At 55.4% G+C, this 19,869-nt stretch overlaps 1 protein-coding gene across 2 annotated transcripts in view; it reads left to right on the top strand.

Moving 5' to 3' along the window:
- The first annotated feature begins 542 nt into the window (after nt 1-542).
- FAM3B (FAM3 metabolism regulating signaling molecule B) overlaps nt 543-19,869 on the top strand; it is a 42,159-nt gene continuing 22,832 nt past the window's right edge. The window contains exons 1-3 of one of the 2 annotated variants that reach the window (XM_027041579.2): nt 543-868; nt 7,544-7,687; nt 17,136-17,259. In XM_027041579.2, coding sequence (XP_026897380.1) covers nt 850-868; nt 7,544-7,687; nt 17,136-17,259 — 287 coding nt within the window. In that variant the 5' untranslated portion in view covers nt 543-849. The remainder of the gene's footprint in view (nt 869-7,543; nt 7,688-17,135; nt 17,260-19,869) is intronic. The other variant, XM_053220537.1, reaches the window with a different exon arrangement.

Below are 19,869 nucleotides of genomic sequence, written 5' to 3'. Positions count from 1 at the left end.
GTGACCAACTGCCCTCGGAGCCTTAACTTGCCCTTGGCAGTCTGAGGCCACGATGACTACGGTGTGTTCCAAAGAGCTGTAAAAACCTGATGGGTGTCTGGAATGTGAGTCTACACAGAGAGAGACTCTTCCTATTAGGAGCTGGGCGTCTTCTGGGAAGCTTTCTTCGAACACCTGCCGGACTGCGGCCCTGGCAGCCCCAGGCCTCCGTGTGAACAAAAGGGCTTGCAAACCCGTGACCCTGACCGATGGCGCCCTGGGGCACTGTCCCTGCCACATTTCCCCAAATCAGGCCCTGAGGTTAAAAAAGGACACGAGGTGGAGGACTGTGGTGGGCGGCGGGAACGTTCTGGATGAAGCAAGGAGCCTCATGACTTTGGCCCAGGGGCTGTTGACCACTAGCCTGGACCCTGCTAGCACTCGGCTTTGACGATTCAAAGGCTCAGGACATGCTTGTCTTTGTAGCTGTTTCCTCTTGTGAGACATTATACTGGGGGCTGAGGCCGCGAACCATTCCGGGACCCAGTGTCCTGCCTCAGGAACAAACCCTGCTCGTTACTCCTGGCCCCCTGTCGGCGGGGCGGAGGGAGCATCCCGCCTGGGCTGCCGGCCCGGAGCTCGCGGGCGCCGCCCCGCGCACCTGCCGGCCCGCACCTGCCGGATCTGCAGGCACCTGCCGGGCCAGCACCCGCCCGGCCCGCACCCGGCCCGCACTTCCGTCTCGGCCCCTCCGCCCGCCCTTTGCTCTCCTTCCCCGCCGCTGTGCGCTTCGAGGGCTCGTCTCGGTGCCTTCCTCGCCACACGGTCCCAGCGAGGTCCCTCGGGTCCCCAGGGAGCCGCGCCTGGAAGATGCGTCCAGGGACGACCGGTGAGTGCTGCGTCCACCGCAGGAGGAAGAGGGGACCTTGGCCGGGAGACCCGCCCCCTCGCCTACCCGGGACCCCTCCCGGTGCCTGCCGCGGCCGAGCCCGAGGGCGGGGCCGGCCCTGGGGCCGGGTCTCCTCTAGCCCCGGGATCTGAAATGCGGAAAGCGAATCCAACAGGGGCCAGTTGGCCGGGGTTCCCGGCGCAGGTAAGACCTACACCGTTTCCCGGCTCCGGGAGTCTGACGCTTTGCCTGGAAAGTAGGTCTCAGGTGAGCGCAGGCACAGCCGGACCCAACGAGCTCCAGGAGGACGGGGCTCGGTCCCGGGGAAGGGCGTGTGCCGGCCGGGATGTCCAGGACCTCAGGCGCCAGCGGGCGGGCAGCTGCCGGCTAGAGGCACTTGTGGGCTCCACCTGGTGGTCCTCTGGCTGGAATCAGGGGTCATTAGCCACAGGTCAAACTGACCAGCCCAGCAAATTATGGAAAGTGGAGAGGACAGTGAGGCAGCCGTAAAAAAAAAAAAAAATTTTTTTTAATATTTATTTTTGAGAGGCAGAGACAGAGGGAGAGCAGGGGAGGGGCAGACACTGAGTCTGAAGCAGGTTCCAGGGGAGGGGCAGAGAGAGAGAGAGAGAGAGAGAGAGAGACTAGAATCCAAAGCAGGCTGAAGGCTCTGGGCTGTCAGCACAGAGCCTGACGCAGGGCTCGAACTCACTCCCAAACCGCAAGATCATGACGTGAGCTGAAGCCAGACGCTTAATGGACTGAGCCACCTAGGCGGCCACCGGGAGGCAGCCTTTTTAAGTCCCTGGGGGATGTGGGTGGGCGGGACATGGGGAGGGACTAACAGGGAGTGACCCGCGTCACTGACTCTAATACTTCTGGTAGCATCTCTCCATAAGGCCCTTGTTATTTTCTCCAAATACCAAACTACTTGAGACCGCAGAAAGCCTGGGAGAAATAGGAAAAAGGGAAAGAAAAACAAAACGGTCATCCCACCAGTCATCTGGTCTCCCAAAGCCGGCCTTCCTGACCGTGGCCTCTGTCCACAGTCACTTGCCTGGCTGCCTGGCTTTACAGGGCGCCCTGGGTTCCTGCGTTAACCTGCCCCACCTGCCTCCTTTCTGATTGGTTTTGCTGTTTCCTTCCTATAATCTGAGGGATCCGGATTCCTCCCGGAGCTGGTCTGCAGACCTTGCCCAAAAAGGGGAAGTTCAGAAGTGGAAAGATCTCTTGGCCTCTTTAGCAGCCCCCTCCCCTCCCTGGGGGACAGCTTGTCTGCCGGGAGGGGGTCAAGGACCCTCTTTCCTTCTGGCGCTAGCTTTCCAGCTGTGTGGTCACAACTCCAGAGAGTTCTAAAGGCCACCTTCACAGCTCCAGACCCAACGTTTGGAAAGACAGATTTGAAGATTTTTCTTTATTGTGTGGAATAGTCATGTTCTGTACAAAACTGGTTGTTTATGAACAACATGGCTTTTGGTAACTCGTGTGGATGGTAGGATACATGGGTGGAAATACATGTCTCTTTTTGTGGGGGGAGAAAACATCTCCCCCAGGACACTGGCTTTCACGAGAGCTATTTGGGAAGATTTTTTCCCCCATTATTTCTGTATTGTATTCTTACAATATTTTGCCGGTTACTTGATGGAAAATGCTGAATACTCTCGGATTGCTTTCCCCTCCCTACACCTTTTTCACACATAGCCCTATGAGTCATTGCACGAATCATGTGGTCCTTTCACACAAGGCTCTGACACGGCACCAGATTTGTATTTATATGGATGTGTGTGGTTATGAGAGAAGGTCACCTGAGGTAACTCAGAACCGTGTTGCTCTGGACTTTGTGAGCTAAGGATTTGGCAACGTTCTTGGAAGCGACATTTTCCTGGCTACTTCAGTCCAGCCCTGGGTCTGTCCCAGGCAGAAAGTTCACAGGAAGGACATTTCCAGATCGAATGGGTGAAGTGAGTTAAGCCAGCACCTCCCTTCGCCCGTGGGGCAGCTGCTGGGTGGTGGTTGTCCTAACTCCGCAGAAGTAGGGCGTTGGTGTGCAAACCTTACAAGGCAGGTTACCTTCCAAACCTACTGTGGTGTTCGGGTGTCATACCTGCCAGTCTCTCTGCCCCCAAGCCCCAGTCAACAGGACAGCGACAACTGTGGACGCTGAGGCTGGCTGAGCCTGGAGCCACACAGAAGCCAAGTCCCGAGTAGGATGAATAGGGCTCAGCCACACCAGCCTGCTCGGCCCCCACCGGGGACAAGAGGGGCAGGTGTGGCCGCCTCCGGGGTGACAGAGGTTTGGGTTCATGTCGGCGAGACAGCTTCCTCGTCCTACTTCACGTTGAAGAAGTCCCACCAAAGAAGGTGTGTTCTTACGGGCTCAGAATTGCCTTCTTCAGGGCCCCCCCCGGGTTGGAGGGGTAAGGGGAGCCCTGAGAGCCACCTGCCTCCAGCCTGGCTTAGCGTGAACTCTGGGACTGCCGTCTTCTGCAGCGTAAGTGAAGGGGCCGGGGCCGGCCTGAGACCCCGAGAATCTGCAGGCGCCGATGAGGGCAGGACACACACACAGAGGCAGGAGTACACAGTGATCGAGAGTGTCTGGAGAGGAGTTTCACTGACTCCCTATCTGTGCTTAGAACTGACCTTCGCTCTAGCCCTCACATGTGATGCCTGCCACACGGAAGCACATAGGATACATATCTGTCAGCCACCGAGGACTTCATTACGTCACAAGAAGAGGCCGGATCCTGGTTACAGGGTCACAGAAGGTTCCTGAACTCTGCATACTTCCTCCCCGTCCCCCCCACCTCCTCGGAAGCTGCTGGATCCTCTCCCACGCAGGTCCAGGGAGCCGTCTTAGCTGAGGTCTGGCTCCCACCTTTCCCAAGATGAGTCCTCACCTGTGCCCTGCTGGGGCTCTGGATTCTTCTCTGCTGCCCAGGGTCTGAGGCTGTCGCCACAAACTGCCCCGTGTCCCATCTGCTCTCCACTCACCCCAGGGACGGAGCTCCTGATGCAAGTGCCTCAGCTTGTCTGGACATTGTCCAGGCTCCCGGGCCTGCTTTCCCCTGCCAGCCGGGATGCTTCTGTGACTGTGACCGGCCTGTGCACTGGCTGATGGTCTAGCTCATCCCCGGCACCTGCCGCCTAGGTCTCACGGTGGACTGGCCCCGGCCTGTGCTGCCCGGTCTCCCCTCCTGCCGTCAGGTGGTTCTGGCTCCAGCTCTCGGCTTCTCTCAGCCAACCCCAGAAAGCCGCAAGGTCACTGGCTCGCCCCTCACCTGAAGCACACACACTCCATAGCCTTCCGAGGAGCCCTGGAAAATGTCCAGGGTCGGGAGCTCATTGCCTTGCAAGGCAGGCCGGCCACGGTTTATACTCTTGCTTACACGGATGCACGGGCTCCTTATTCGTTCCTTATTTTCTTCCCCGTCACTTCCATTCATTTGTCCTTGTTCATCTGGGGACGAAATCACGTCTCCCTCCCCTGTCGCTGTCCTTTCCACATTTGGAAGGTAGCATCATGTTCCATTCCAGAATTCTCCACGCTAAACGGCACCTCTGCTCCGAGATCTCACACGGGACGTGGCGCCTGGAAGATCCTGAGAAGAATCTCTTGTTGCCAGTTTTCTTCTTTAAATGTGACACTTGGATAAAATAGCCCGGCCGTGATCTCTCTCTCTCTCTCTCACACACACACACACAGGACACAGTGGGCTATTGTTGCTTTGAACCCGACACCGTTAATGCTGACTCCGTATTTCCAGCAGTCCTACTGCACTGTTCACTCGGTGTGCATCCAACGGAATATTCTGGAACATACGTGGCCCATGGCCCGTGCACTCTCCTGGAGGACCTTGGTGTGCAATGCTGGCAGGGCACGTGAAGGGCTGGTATGAGGGTGTGCGGCAGGCCACACTGAGGTCGGGGGGGCCTTGAAGAGAGAGAGAGAGAGAAGGCTGGGGGTCATGGAGGAGAGCACCCTGTAGTCGGAGGGACAAACTCATATAAACGTGTGAGACAGGAGAGGGCCCGTGAATCGCGTGACCCGGTACAGAGCAAACCCAGGAGTTGCAGGAACAGGGTCGGCCACACCTGTGGCTGGTTTTTCCAGCTTTGAGGGGTCCCTTCAGTCCTGCAAATGGCGGTGGTCACAACTGCCCCAGGTGCTTCACAACAGAAGCCATCCCTGCAGAACCTTCTAGCAACCTTCGGGACCGCGGGGTTTGCAGAATGGAAGGAGGGCGTTGATGTCGAAGGTCACACTTGAAAAAGACCGACTCATCACGGTCAAACCGAAGCCTCCCATCCTGTCCCATCAGCACCACCCCCTGTGCTCAGGAGCCGCCCCCACGCACAAACACACACCGGCTCGAGTTAACATCCCCAGTGGACAACCTGTGGATCGGGAGGACCAACCGAACGAGGAGGCTTCTGGGGGGAAGGCTGGGAGGGCCCCGGCCTCGGAGTTCTGGGCCTTTGCCCCGTGGACTGATGGCACATTACCGTCCTCACACACCCGAATGTTTGCTACAGGAAGGGACCCACCTTCAAGGTTCGGGAGTCCAGAGTTCTTGGATCTTATTATGCCTCGGTTACATGACCACATGACCCAGGCGGGACTCCCTTCCCTTTCCTCTCCTGGAGGTCGGGGGCAGGGCTGGAAGCGCCAGCCTTCCGGGCACATGCTGGGCCAGCCCCTCCCTAAAAGCTACCTAAGGACCTCCCCTCCCCCCTTGTCACCTCCTTAGCACGGGCTCAGGTGTGGTTGAACGGGGCTCCTTTATGAACACCGCAGACACTCGTAAGAGACAAGAGATAGCAAGGGTTTTAGGATCTCTTGCCAGGGACAGGGACAAAGACCAAATCTTTATCGTACCCCCTGTGATAAATGGACACATCATCTGGGAGCCCAGGCGGGTGTGGGCTTTTCTCTCCCTGTCAGCGGGAGAGAAGATTGAGGATGGTCGTGGCTTGGGGAGGTGGAGGCTAGAGAGAGGCAGAGAAGTCCGGGGAGGTGAGATTTATGGTGGAGGTAAACCCATGGAGACTGGCCGATGGATTCCATCAGGGCTGGGCGGGGAAGCGTGCCACAAAGGAAGGGTCCCAGCTGCCTGGCACCTGACCCCGTCCATGCACTGGGATGGGCCGCACGCGGGTCAGGAGCAGACCTGGGGGGCAGGGAGGAGGAAGGGTTTTCTAGAACGTGCCAAATGTGCAGCCTAGACATCCCAGGGTGCTGACCGCAGGTCCGTGGTGGGGTGCCCCTGCCAGGAACTCAGAGGATCGTCTGGGTGAGCCGGCCCCGGGGTCCTGAGGAGAGGCCCGGGCTGTGCCCTGGGAGGGAGAGCTGGCAGAGAAGGCCAGCCGTGCCCACAAAGTGGGAGCCCTGTCAGGAGCGGGAGGGTCGTCCAGGGAGGCCATGCACAGGGGAGTCTGCCGTCCAGGGACAGGGCGCTGGCAGCGTGGAGGACTTGGGAGGCCTCGACCAGCACAGCCACCCTGAGCCACCTGTGGGAGGTGAGGCCTGGAGGCTGTGGGAGGGGACAGTTATTTCTAGGTGCTTGGCCTGAGTGGGTGCAGACGTGAGGCAGCCAGAACATGGTGGGGGGGGGGGGTCCCTTCCCTTCCCCTTTTCTTTTTCCACCTTCTTTTCTTTCTCCTCTCCTCCCTCCCCCCTGTCCTGCTTTTTCTTAATTCTTAGGACTGGACCCATTAACACATAGTTAAATGCTGATCGGAAATTCATGCTGCCTTTGTATGCTGGGCCTGCATCTTGGCACTGTGGGTGATCCTGAACTGAGTCCTGATCTTTGAGATATTTGGGGGCTGAAATCAGAAAGGATTAGTGGCAGGTTGTCTGTGAAGGGACGGGGAGTTGACCCCCTAGGCTTCCCCTGACCTAGGAGTGGGTGATGCCTTTTTTTTTTTTTAATGGGGGTGCCTGGGTGGCTCAGTTGGTTGAGCGGCTGACTTCGGTTCAAGTCACGATCTCACCGTTGGCAGGTTTGAGCCCCACGTCAGGCTCTGTGCTGACGGCTCAGAGCCTGGAGCCTGTGTCTCCCTCTCCCTCTGCCCCGCCCCTGCTCGCACTCTGTCTCTCTCAAGAATAAATAATAAAACATTAGAAAAACGTGGGAGGAAGGTACCAGAGCCAGTCAACCAGAAAGACTCCCTCCAGGACTTTCTGCTTCTGCCAGACCTAGGTTTCACCGCCAACTTGTCTGTGATGATAATGACAGGCTTGGTGGCTGTTCCCAGTGTTACAGGGACTCCAGGTGCTGTTCTCAATGCATCTTCACAGGGCTCCTGGTGCTGTTCTCAGCATAAACCAAACAAAGTCCCCGCCCTCTGGGATTTTCAGTCTGCAGGCCACTAATGAACCGTTGATGTTAGCATTTGAGGAAGCTGAGACCCAGACCCACCGCAAATATAAAAAATGGGCGTAGAAACATCCCTAACTTGTTTGCATCTTTCGCTGCTATGGCGACAAATGCTTAGTCTTAGCAGCGCCAGCGAAGCCATCATGGTTTCATCGAGGCAGCCATGGGCCTGACCCGGCTCCCGCTTAGCCAGGAGTAATTTCTCCTCAGAGCGCCCTGCAGACGTGGTGCAGGAAGGGGGCTAGGATGGCACCTGTTCCCTGGGCATCCACCACTGTGTCTTGTCTGTCCCCAGGCACTCTGAAGGCTGTGTTCTTCCTCTTCGCGTCCATATGCGCCTGGTATTCTGGGTACCTGCTCGCAGAGCTCATTCCGGAGGTATCCCTGTCCAGTGCTGCTTATAGCATCCGGAACATTGGTGAGAGGCCCGTCCTCAAGGGTGAGTTCCATGAGATGTGTCGACTCACAGTTCTGAAACCCAGCCGTGGTGGTGAGGGGGGGTCTGGCCTCAGCTGTGCCCAAGGTGGCCATTTGATGTTGATGAAGTTGATCATGATGATGATGGTGATGGTGATGAGGAGGAGGAGGAGGAGGGGGAGAAGGGGAGGGTAATACTCGCCCCTTGGGCTCCCACACCTTTCCAAAGTAGGGTACCCCTGCTCATCCCCATATGAGATCCCACGACAAACTATGATGTTAGGAAAACAAAGAAACTTCACGTCCAGGAGGTGTCAGATAAAAATAAGCATTTGGAATACAACGCAAACTGGGAATGAAGTGTAATCACAAAATCTCCGTTACAGTCTCCATAGGAAAAGGCGTGGGGCACTCAGGTAGTAATTCGTACCCTTTTTCGAAATCTCATTGTAAGTAGGTAAGCTGGCACGTTTTCAATGCAGAAATGGGTCCTACAAAATTAATTTGCGCAAATATAAAAAACTGGGTAATGATTTTTAAGAAGTTGCGAAAGCAAGGGGGGTGCCTGGCTGGCTCAGTCGGTAGAGGATGTGACTCTTGATCTCAGGGTCATGAGTTTGATTGAGCCCCATGTTGGGTGTGGAGCCTACTTAAAAAGAGATCTTTTTTTCCAATGGTTCTTATTTTTGAGAGAGAGAGTGAATGGGGAAGGAGCAGAGAGAGGGGGACACAGAATCCAAATCAGGCTCCAGGCTCTGAGTTGTCAGCACAGAGCCCGATGCAGGGCTCAAACCCACGAACCATGAAATCATAACCTGAGCCGAAGTCGGACACTTAACTGGCTGAACCACCCAGGAGGCCCCCCTCCCCAAATAAAATCTTTAAAAAAAAACTTGTAAATCTCTTCCTTTTCAGATTACTCGCATTTCTGAAAAGCTATTTATTTATTTATTTATTTATTTATTTATTTATTTATTTATGGGGGAGAATGGGCAGAGTAGAGGCAGAGATAGAAGGAGGGAGAGAGAATCCCAAGAAGCTTCCTAGATGTCAGTGCCATGTGGGGCTCGATCCCACAAACCACGATATCAGGACCTGAGCAGAAATCAGGAGTCGGAGGCTTACCCGATGAGCCACCCAGGCGCCCTTGGATTAATTACCTTTTATGACCACCCCCATAAAAAAAAATTTAAAAAACCCATAACTTTCTAGGAAGTGATTATGACTGTTTTTACTTTATTTATTTTAAATTTTTTTTAACATTTATTTATTTTTGAGACAGAGAGAGACAGAGCATGAACAGTGGAGGGGCAGAGAGAGAGAGGGAGACACAGAATCTGAAACAGGCTCCAGGCTCTGAGCTGTCAGCACAGAGCCCGACACGGGGCTCGAACTCACGGACTGTGAGATCATGACCTGAGCCAAAGTCAGGCGCTTAACCGACTGAGCCACCCAGGCACCCCTGACTGTTTTTATTTTAAATGAAGTTTCCATAGTGAATGTGCACGCAATTGGGTACGCTTACAGCATCCAGACTGTGGATGAGGCTCAGTGCCACGTGGGGCCCACACACATAGAGAACATGGGAGACACCCTCAAAGGGCTTTCTCATCGTCCCCATTGTTATACAAAATGTGCTGTCTGTCCTGGACGTGGGTTTGCCTCTAGGAGCTGCCTCTGAGGCCTGCCTTTTGAGTGAGGCTCCTTCGTGTGGTTTCCCAGCCCCCCCCCCCCCCCAACGCTGGCCGGGGGAGGCCCTGTCACCTTCCCCTGCAACTGAAGCACTCTCTGGTTCCTGGAAACCCAGAGGTGGCGGGAGAGAGGGTGACCATGGCTGGTGTGAGGGCTGCGTCCTGGCTCCTGCTGGCAGTCGGCCCCACTTTGGAGGGACACATGACTTCCTGGGCGTCCGGTGGGCTCAGAGTTTGGGGGTTGAGCCTAGTGATCGATTGGTGGTTCAGGGCTCGCATGGATAAGACATTAACAGGGACCGCGTCATCCTTGGGGCTCTGCGGGCTTTGCTGTGGGGCTCATTTCGTGCCATTGTCAAGCCCCCAGGGAGTGGCCTCCGTGCAAACACAGGTACCCTTTGGCCAGGCACTGCCTGTACAGCCCTCAGCGAACCCCTGGGTCCCTCTGGACACCTGCACTCCTCCGTGCCTGTTGAGCACACAGGGACCTAGTCATCCTTGGCTTTGGACAGGGTTCAAGGTGAGCGCAGCTCCTGCCATCAGCACAGGGACCTCTGTTACTCTTGGCTCAGCAGAATGACGGGAACACCCTCCTGGGAGTGTTTGTTCTCATGTCCTCAGTGACCCCCCCCCCCCATGTCTGATCATATCTGAAGCAGAGGAAGGAGCGTGTTGGCCTGTGAGATCGGTGCTGGGCACGGACGGACGGGGGCCCAGGAGCCGGAGGCACCCACAGAGCACTCACCCCCGTGCCCGAGGCCATGCAGGCTGAGCCCCGCTCACTTGGCCCTGACGCCCCTCCACCTCGGGCTTTCCCCCTAATCCGTGGTTTGCTTTTCCACTTCATAAACTATTCTCTGAAAATGACCCACCTCCCGGCACAGCCGCCCAGCCCGGGGAGGGTGGCTTTGGGTTTTTGAAGTTAATTCTCACCCGCGAGTCTGTGCTCTGCTGGGCTCATACCGTCCCCATGTTGGATGTTGCCGCCCCGCCGTCTTTACGAGACGGTAAATCTGAGCTCATCCCAAGTATCCCTGAATCTGGTGGTTTCCGCGACCCGGCCGTTGGGAATCCATGCTCCGGCTGCCCTGTGCCACCCTGTTCCTCATGTTTGGTGAGAGGACTGACTGCATCGGCCTGGCTCCTTTGTGAAGGATGCCGTGCTCGCCCCGGAGGACAGAGCGCCTTCCGGCTCCTTCTCTCCCCTCAGGCCTCAGTCTCCCCCCACCGCCCTTCCTCCCCACGTCTTTGACCCTCTGCCCGGGTGAGGGAGTTAACATGCCGGGTTATCACCTACCTGGGCAAAGGCGGCCCTGGTTTGACTTTTCCTGCCCCTTTGCCCCATTTTCCGCTCCAGTCCATTCTCCCAACCAGCATCTCTTGGTGACAGCATCTCTCTGTTTGGATACCTAATCGCAGACAGAACTGTCCTGTCCTGCTGATGAGTGTATCTTGGCATCAGAAGGTGCTGACCCCTTGGCCCGGGGCCTGTGGTTCCGTAGCAGGCGGCGACTGGGAACGCCAGGCCTTCGTCCCTGTGCCCTGTCCCCTCCTCCGTATACTGCGCGTGTGTGCCTTGCCCGTTTCTCTGCGGTGGTTCTCTTTCTTCTTGTTGATTTGCAGGGAGTTTGGGGTACGTGTGAAGCTACTGATGCCTGATCACCCCCTTCCCCCACCCCACGGCACATGTCACAATGTACCATGACCCGTCCTAGCTTACCTTCCGTCTCCCACGTTTGCGTGTATGAAAGCTCCTGCGTCGACTGTGGTCCCGTCCGGTTGGGGCCGGTACCTGATGTCTAACAGGTATTTTAGTAAGTGTCCATGGAAGAATTTGTACGTCACTCGAGGGGTGCATCTGGTGGGAGGCCCCGCGTGCCCCACACACAGCTTGCAACCCCAGGCCGCGAAGGTCAGGTTCAGGAGAGAGCAAGTGGAAGGAGGATCCCGTTGGAGTTTTCTCTCATATACTCCAGATACGAGGTCGTCGAATCATTTTCTTAGGCACTCTTGCGAGAGGGGACCAAGCCAGGCAAATCAGCCGTGGTGAGCTGCCTTCCTAGATTCTCAGCCGAGGTGAGAGGAGCTGACGACTGCTAAATGGCTACCGTTGCACAAAAAAGCCAGAGAAAGTACTTTTTTTTTAAAATTTTTTTAATGTTTATTTATTTTTGAGACAGAGAGACAGAGCATGAACAGGGGAGGGTCAGAGAGAGAGAGGGAGACACAGAATCTGAAGCAGGTTCCAGGCTCTGAGCTGTGAGCACAGAGCCTGACGCGGGGCTTGACTCATGGACCATGAGATCATGACCTGAGCCAAAGTCGGATGCTTAACCGACTGAGCCACCCAGGTGCCCCGAAAAAGTACTTTTTAACAAATGTTTATTTATTTATTTTTTTTTTTTGAAGGGGCAGAGGAGGGGCAGAGGGAGAGGGAGAGAGAGAATCCCAAGCAGGCTCCACACTGTCAGCCCAGAGCCCGATGCGGGGCCCGAACCCACGAACTGTGAGATCATAACCCGAGCTGAAATCAAGAGCCAGACGGTCAACTGACTGAGCCACCCAGGTGCCCCTGAAAAAGCTACTTTTTTTTAACCTTTATTTATTTTTGAGAGAGAGAGAGAGAGAGCGCGCATAAACGGGGGTGGGGAAGAGAGGGGGTGACAGAGAGAGAGAGGGGGACAGAGGATCCAAAGCAGGCTCTGTGCGGGCAGCAGAGAGCCTGATGCAGGGCTCGAACTCACAAACTGAGAGATCGTGACCTGAGCCGAAGTCAGACGCTCAACTGACTGAGCCACCCAGGTACCCCGAAAAGCCACTTCTGATTCTGCTCTTAACTAGTTGTCAGTGTCTTTGAGATCCCTCCTCTGTCGCTGAGGGGACATTGTAAATGCGGTCTACGCCTGAGGCTCTTTCCAGTTCCAAAATCAACCCTGCCTTCCAGGGTGCTGTGTCCTCCGGGATCAGCTGCGTTTCCTGCGCTCTAATCCCATGCCCCCTCAGTGAAGGTGCAATGCCACTCCCTTTGGGGGGACATGGGGACAGAAGCTGGTGGAGGTGACACGGCGGTGTGCCCACAGTCTCCCCGTGGGGTTCAGCATCTTTCTGCATTGGCATCACTGAGCCAGGTGAACCGGTGGGTGTGCCAAGCGTCTGGCACCTGTCACCGCCCTGGGGGCATCTGAGAAATCATTATCACTGATTATGAGAGACACCAGCCCTCTTTGGGTGCCTTCTGGGCTTTGCTTTTTGTGGACCGGACTTTCATCTCCTATAGAACAATGAGGCGAGTTGACATGGCTGAAATGCCTTCAGCGCACGCGCGGGAGTACCCTTCCTCTCTGCCTGGAGCACACGGCAGGATCGCATTTCTGGAATCACCTTCCTCATTTAAAGGGGTGAATGTAGCCATGGTTCCCAAATCAGGAAGTACTTCAGGAAGACAGGTTCCTGGACCCTGCTCCAGGAAATTAAAAATCTGGGTTCAGGGTGGAGCCTAAGAACCTTTATTTGCTTTAGTTAATGTACGGATAAGAACTAAGGTAGACTTCCCTCAGCAAGAGAGTGATTTCTGGACTGAAATTCCCAGCAGGAGGCCAGCTGTGTGGGAACCACACCGCCCATCAGGACATCGGGTCTTACTTAGAACAACAAGCAGGTTTTATGGGAGACCCATAAGCAGGATACTGACCAGCAGGCTGGCTGTTTGTGCTGGCTGGGCGTCAGCTTCTGGGTGCTCACGAGGGCTTTCCTGTTCAGTCTTCGGGGAATGAGTCTCAGGAAAAGTGCCCAGGACCTAGATGTAACACAGTGTCGGGTATTTAACAGGTATTTTTTGAATACCTATCTGTGAGGTCAGACTCTGCGAATTTGTCAAGGAGTGAACCTGGTTGGGGAGCATGGTGGGGAAGAGGCAGGGTTTGGACAGAGCTCTGTCTTCTGAGACGATTATCTGTCTTTCCACACCCCCACTCCAAATAACGAATCTGATCTTTGTTCACGTAATGGTATTTTGTGCTTCTAGGGAATGGGTAGAAGGTTAAGAAAACCTTAAAAAATTTTTTCTTAGTGTTTATTTATTTTTGAGGGAGAGAGAGAGACAGAGCGAGGGAGGGGCAGAGAGAGAAACACACACACAGAATCCGAAGCAGGCTCCAGGCTCTGAACCATCAGCACAGAGCCCGATGCAGGGCCTGAACTCATGAACCGCGAGATTATGACCTGACCCGAAGTCGGACGTTCAACCAACTGAGCCCCCCAGGAGCCCCCAGAAAATCTTTTTAAAATGCCACACAACCGTCTCCAGGCCTTGTGAGAAAACAGCATCTCCACGTCACTTTGGTCACAAGAACCACATTCTCCTTGGAGAATCCGATGAAAACCAACGCCTCCCTTCTAGAAAACGCACCCACACACATCTACACGAGCAGCACCTGCATATTGCAGGGGCCTGTGAGTGGCGGGGCCACAGGTTTGGAAGACCGGCCCGTGGCACTCCCGGCAAAGCGTGGGGCCCTGCTCCCAGCCCACCCGGCCCCCAGGGGAGCTGGCCGCCGTGCAGACAGCAAGTTGGGTCATGCTGCTGACCCCAAGGGAGGAGGAGGCCACGGGAGAACATCCTTATGGGAGCCCTCCTCCTCATCTCCCAAGGATGGCCCGGCTGGGAAACTCCAGCGTCAGGCCTGGGGTGAGAGGGCGGGAGGGATGGGCGGATCAAGTCTGTACTGTGCTTGTCCTGCTGCGCCAGTCACCTTGTCCGTGTCCCTGTGTCCCCGAGCCCCAGCCAGGCGGGGCAGAGGGGACAGCAACAGGAGAACAGGAACAGCTCAGGTTGGGACCCAGCCCGCATTGCCCCACCCAGCCCTTTGTTTCCTCCTGACCTTCACCAGGTCTCTCTCCCAGGTGGAGTCCGGCTCCTGGCTCTAGAACAATCCAAAATCCCTTTTCCTCTAACCCTTGCCATCACTGTACTAATCTGCTGTCGTTCTGTCTCCACATTCCCAGGGGCACAATGTGGCCGTTGGGCACACGGGACACTGGCCACCTCCGTCAGTCAACACAGCACTCCTGTCAGTGTGCTCAGTGCGTTCAGGACACACGTAGGTCCTTCTCAGCTTTAGGTTGAGAGGACCACATGGCCAGGGCCCTCCTACAGCCTGGGGTAATGGCAAGACCCGGAAGCAGTGTCCTTCTCCGAGAGCAGAGGGCTGCTTCGGTGACTCTCATTCCAGTTGTGTGGGGAACAGCAGGGTCCGCGCACAAGGGAGCGAGTCTGTGTGCTTGTTAAGGGGGCAGGGACACCAACATTGAGGCAAGGCAGGTACCCGGTAGGATGTATGTGGATTCCCGTTCAAGAATATTCTCTCCGGGTGGGCTGTATACACAGGATGTCTGCACGCCAGGAGACAGGGCACACCTGCTTTTACTTTATTTTTTAAATGTTTGTTTATTTATTCTGAGAACAAGAGAGAGAGAGAGAGAGAGAGAGAGAGAGAGAGAGAGAGAGAGAGAGCGCGTGCGCGAGGACTCGCATGCACACATGGGAGGGGCAGAGAGAGAGGGAGAGAAGGAATCCCAAGCAGACTCTGCACCATCAGTGCAGAGCCTGGCGCGGGGCTCGATCCCACGAACCATGAGATCATGACCTGAGCCAAAACCAAGAGTCAGATGCTTAACTGACTGAGCTACCCAGACCCCCGCCGGACACATCTCCTTTTAAACAGTATGTTAACGTTTTCAAATACTATGCCCGGTGCGTTTTTAAGGAAATTACCTCTAACTTTGACGTAATGGGTATTCTTATTAAATTGGAAGAAAAAAAAGAGCTAAAATAAATACTGTAGTGCCCCAAATCCAGAGACACAGAGAAGATGCTGTATTTTTGGCACTTTTTCACATTCATGGTTGGACCCCTCGCTTTAAATTTAGAGATGGGGAAAAAAATGTATTAAGTGCATTATGTGAACACTTATGGAAGTAACGTACTGCTTGAATATATACAATCTATGTTTACCAACTTTGCAGATGCCCTCTGCATGCATAGAAAAGTCTGGAGGAAGATACGCCGAAAAGAGTCTCAAGATTGTTTAGAGTAAAAACATGTGGACTGTTTTCCTTTTCTTTCACTTTATTTTTCTCCGGCAGAAATTAAACAAGGAAAGGTAAAAAACCCCATGGTCCTTTCTTGTGTTAAAAGATAGACTCGATAGGAAGGAAGGTTGGTGAAGGTGGACCGGGGCCTGCAGCCACACGTGTCCAGAAAGCCTTACGGTCCCTCGCGGCTTTCGCATGGGGCACGGGGTGGGGACAGAGTTCGGTGTCTCTGAAGTCAGGAGATTTCTCCCCCATCTGGGGGGTGCAGGTGCCCACTCAGTCGGTCAACTAAGAGTAGAGCCGCTGCGTTTACCACATCCCACCTGGGGGCTGGGAGCAGGGCGGAGAGGAGACAGACACCGTCTCCTGGGGGAAGGGGACTGGGGGATAAGCTGAGGGCCAAGAGAAAGAAAAGAGAACAGAGAGCTGGGCAGCGGGAGGTCTCAGGGGCGGGGCAGGCGAGGAGGAAGGGGAAGATGTGGATGGGGCACGCGCTCCCTGGAGAGCTCCGTGTGCCCCCATCCCCAGCTGGGGCACCTGCTTCCCTGTGCTCCCCGAGAAGCTCTGCCCGTCTGGCTCCAGACCTTCCCCGTGCGTGTCTGCACCCGGATTCCCGCCAGCAGAGCCTCCCAGGGCCTCACCATCCGCCTGGCTGTCACAGCCGTGCGTCCTCAGTCAGAGAGGCACGGATCACACCTCTGGTCAAACTGGACAAGCGAGAGGGGGGCTTGGGATTTAAATCTGAACTGGGCACAGCACGGCGGGTTCTGTGGACGACGGCAGACAGAGAAGGGCACGTGGGAGGGACGGCCACATGGCACCCAGGAGAGGGAGGGGCGCGGGGCTGTCCCAAGGCCAGCTGGGCTCCTGAGGTGCTGCCCCTGTGAGGTAGGGGTGCTGGGGAGACATCTCTATGGCCTGCCAGCACTGACCTCGTCGCCCCCTGGCAGAAAAACTCAGTGTCTCAGGCTCATATGGAAGGAAAGGGGTCACGTGGCCAGAGCAGGTGTGTGTGTGTGTGTGTGTGTGTGTGTGTGTGTGTGTGTGTGTCAGGGTGTGTAAATGTAGAAGCTGGGTAGATACTCCATAGATGGCTATTGCTGTGCTCACCAGCCCCCTTCGACCCAAGGGAGCTTTCTTTCCATATTGTGTGCCAAGAATGTCAGTGAGGGAACCGGCCCTGGGCAGGGGTTCCCTCACCTTCTGAAATTGTTATGCCCACCCAGCATCCTCTCCCTTGTGCAGATTTGTTATTTTAAGACAGACACAGATCAGGGGCGCCTGGGTGGCTCAGTCGGTTAAGCTTCGATTTCGGCTCAGGTCACGATCTCACGGCTTGTGAGTTTAAGTCCCGCGTCGGGCTCTGTGCAGACAGCTCGGAGCCTGGAGCCCGCTTCCGATTCTGTGTCTCCCCCTCTCTCTGCCCCTCCTCAACTTGTGCTCCGTCTCTCTGTCTCTCAAAAATAAATAAACATTAAAAAAAAGACACATGCAGGTTAAACCAGCTGTATCTCTAGGGGAATTTCGGACGCTGCCAATGCAAAGTTGGTGACTCCCTTCCCCACTCCAGGTGGGACTTGCCAGGGTGGAGTCTTGGGATCGAAGGGCCACTGCTCACGGTCGAGTAGTGGGTCCATCTGACAAGTACCTGCAAGATGCTAACCGTTATGTTCCTGTTTGTTGCAGCCCCAGCCCCTAAAAGGCAGAAATGTGACCACTGGACCCCGTGCCCCTCGGACACCTACGCCTACCGCTTGCTCAGCGGGGGCGGCAGGGACAAGTATGCCAAAATCTGCTTTGAAGACGAGCTGTGAGTACCTGTGATGAGGACACCCACGTGATGCCTTCCCTTCCCCGGGGCCAGCCCCGCGGCATGCGTGCCCTCGGAGGGAAAGGCAAAGGCTGGGAGACCAAGCGGGAATGGGGGCGACAGCTGCTGTGTCCTGTGGTGGGGGTGTCCCCGCCTTGAGCTCTCATTTGCCTGCGGGTGGGACAGCGCCGAGCTTCCATGTTGTGCCCTGCTTTGAACACGTGGCACAGCCCTCCAAAGTCATAGACATGCCAGAATTCAGCAGATGCCGTCTTGCTTTCCTTCTTTAAAAAATTTTTTTTACTGTTTATTTATTTTTGAGAGAGAGAGAGACAGAGCATGAGCCGGGGAGGGGCAGAGAGAGAGGGAGACACAGAATCCGAAGCAGGCTCCAGGCTCCGAGCCGTCAGCCCAGAGCCCGACGCGGGGCTCGAACTCACAGACTGTGAGATCGTGACCTGAGCTGAAGTCAACCGACTGAGCCGCCCAGGTGCCCCTTGCTTCCCTTTTGTTTTTATGGTCCTCACCCTCGTGGATTAAAGCAGATGTCATCTCTTCTGGCAGTCCACACCTCCTCCTTCCTGACGGCCTGACCCACGATAGCTTAAATAAATCTCGGCGCTTAGAACTGCCCTGGCCTAGTGTTTGCCTCTGCCCGGGTGGCCCTACCAGAGCACCGCGGACCGGATGCTTAAACAACAGCCATTTATTCATTCTCTCACAGTCCTGGAGGCTGGTCGCCCAAGGTCAAGGTGTGGGCAGGGCTGGTTCCCTCTGTGAGGGGGAGTCTGTCCCAACCTCTCTCCTGGGCTTGCAAAGAGCTGTCTTCTGTGTGTGTGTGTGTGTGTGTGTGTGTGTGTGTGTGTGTGTGTGTCTGTGTCCTAATTCCCCCCCCTTTAAAAAGGACACCAGTCATATGAATGACTAATGGCCTCATGTTAACTTAGTCACCTCTTGGAAGGCCCTTCCTCCAAAGAAGGTCACGTTCTGGGGTACAGAGAGCTAGGACATCAGCATGTGGATTTTGAGAGGCCACAGTGCAATCCGTAACACCTAGCTTAAGGATGCTTAGGCCATGAATAGTTACTACAAAGGAGAGAGAGTGTGGGCTTTCCCCAACACGGAGGAGGAAGTCTTTCCCAATCATCCACCCTTTTCCCAAAACTGGGCTCGCCTTCCTTTCTCGTTGCTGGCTGGTTCATTGCGAGAGATGCACGTCCCTCTCCAATTTTTAATTCGTCGTCTCTGCACTTAGCTCATCCTCCCAAGGAGCGTAGCACGCCAGGGCACGAGCCGTAGACTCGGCACCCCCCACCCCCCCTTGCCTGGTCTCAGCACATTCCCCATTCCGTACGGGGACTGGATGGAAAGCACACTGCCCTTTGGGGGTCCCTCACTCACCCAAGGCCTGCTTTACTCAGCCCCAGGGGGCTTATCGATAAGCATTCCTTCACACAAACCCCCCGGGTGGGGCACTCGGTGGCAGAATAGTGACAGTAAACATGGCTCTTGTGCTCAAGGAGCTGATGTCACAGTTCAGGGTTCTCCACCTCAACACCACTGACCCTGTGGACCAATGACCTTGTCTGTGGCGTGGGTTCAGTAGCATCCCAGATGTCCAGCTGCTGGATACCATAGGCTACCCCGTCCAGCTGTGACAGCCATACGTGTCTCTATACACGGCCGCATGTCTCCTGGGGGCCAAGCCCCTCCTTCCCCACCAAGAACTGTTATACTTGGGAGAGAACAGATTTTTCAGTCTTCTGTGGTGAAGGCGATATGGTGATTTTGTGGGTGGTTGTGGAATATTCCAGAAGCAAATGTACCATTGAATGGGATTGCCAGAGAGTTCCGTGGAGGAGACAAGGTGGGGATTCAGCTTGAAAACTGAGCAGGAGCCTGTGGTAGAGAAGAGAGGAGGGGCACCTGGGGGGGCTCGGTCCATTGAGCGTCCAGCTCTTGATTTCAGCTCAGGTCATGATCTCACGGCTCGTGAGTTCGAGCCCCACGTCAGGCTCTGCGCTGACAGCGTGGAGCCTGCTTGGGATTCTCTGTCTCCCTCTGTCTCCGCCCCTTCCCTGCACTCTCTTTCTCTCAAAACTAAAGGAATAAACTTAAAAAAAAAAAAAGAAGAGGGAGACCTGGGAGGGGTAGGGACAGTGGGATAGGGATGCTCACCCAGAATCACGTCACCAGAAGGGAATTGTTCCAAATTAGACCCAGAGCACGGGGTTCCCACTGGTCCACACTGCCTGAAGCCTTCCCCTGACCATGGTCCCAAAGCAACAGCTTCATGCCAACCTAGGACACACTAATGCACGTATGTGTTAACTTCAGGCAACTTCCTGTGAGGTGTCCCGTCTGTCATCCCCATGGCACAGTCAAGGGGACCGACTCACAGATTCAGCAGCCTGCCCCTCGTCACTCAGAGCTTGTGGCAGAGCCAGGATTCTGCCCTGGAGTCCAGGGGTGTGCTGGGTAGACTGGCTTGAGTCCAGTAGTCTAACGGAACAACTCACGATATGAATAGGCGGGACCCAAATGTAGCTCGCCTGCTTTCAAACAGTATTCCAGATGGTTTTCAGAACACGGCGTGGTGCAAAGCAGGAT

This window comes from Acinonyx jubatus, chromosome C2 (genome assembly GCF_027475565.1).
Source record: "Acinonyx jubatus isolate Ajub_Pintada_27869175 chromosome C2, VMU_Ajub_asm_v1.0, whole genome shotgun sequence".
Taxonomy (NCBI): domain Eukaryota; kingdom Metazoa; phylum Chordata; class Mammalia; order Carnivora; family Felidae; genus Acinonyx; species Acinonyx jubatus.
The sequence above is the reverse complement of the archived record's forward strand: the minus strand, read 5'-3'. Positions and strand labels throughout refer to the sequence as shown.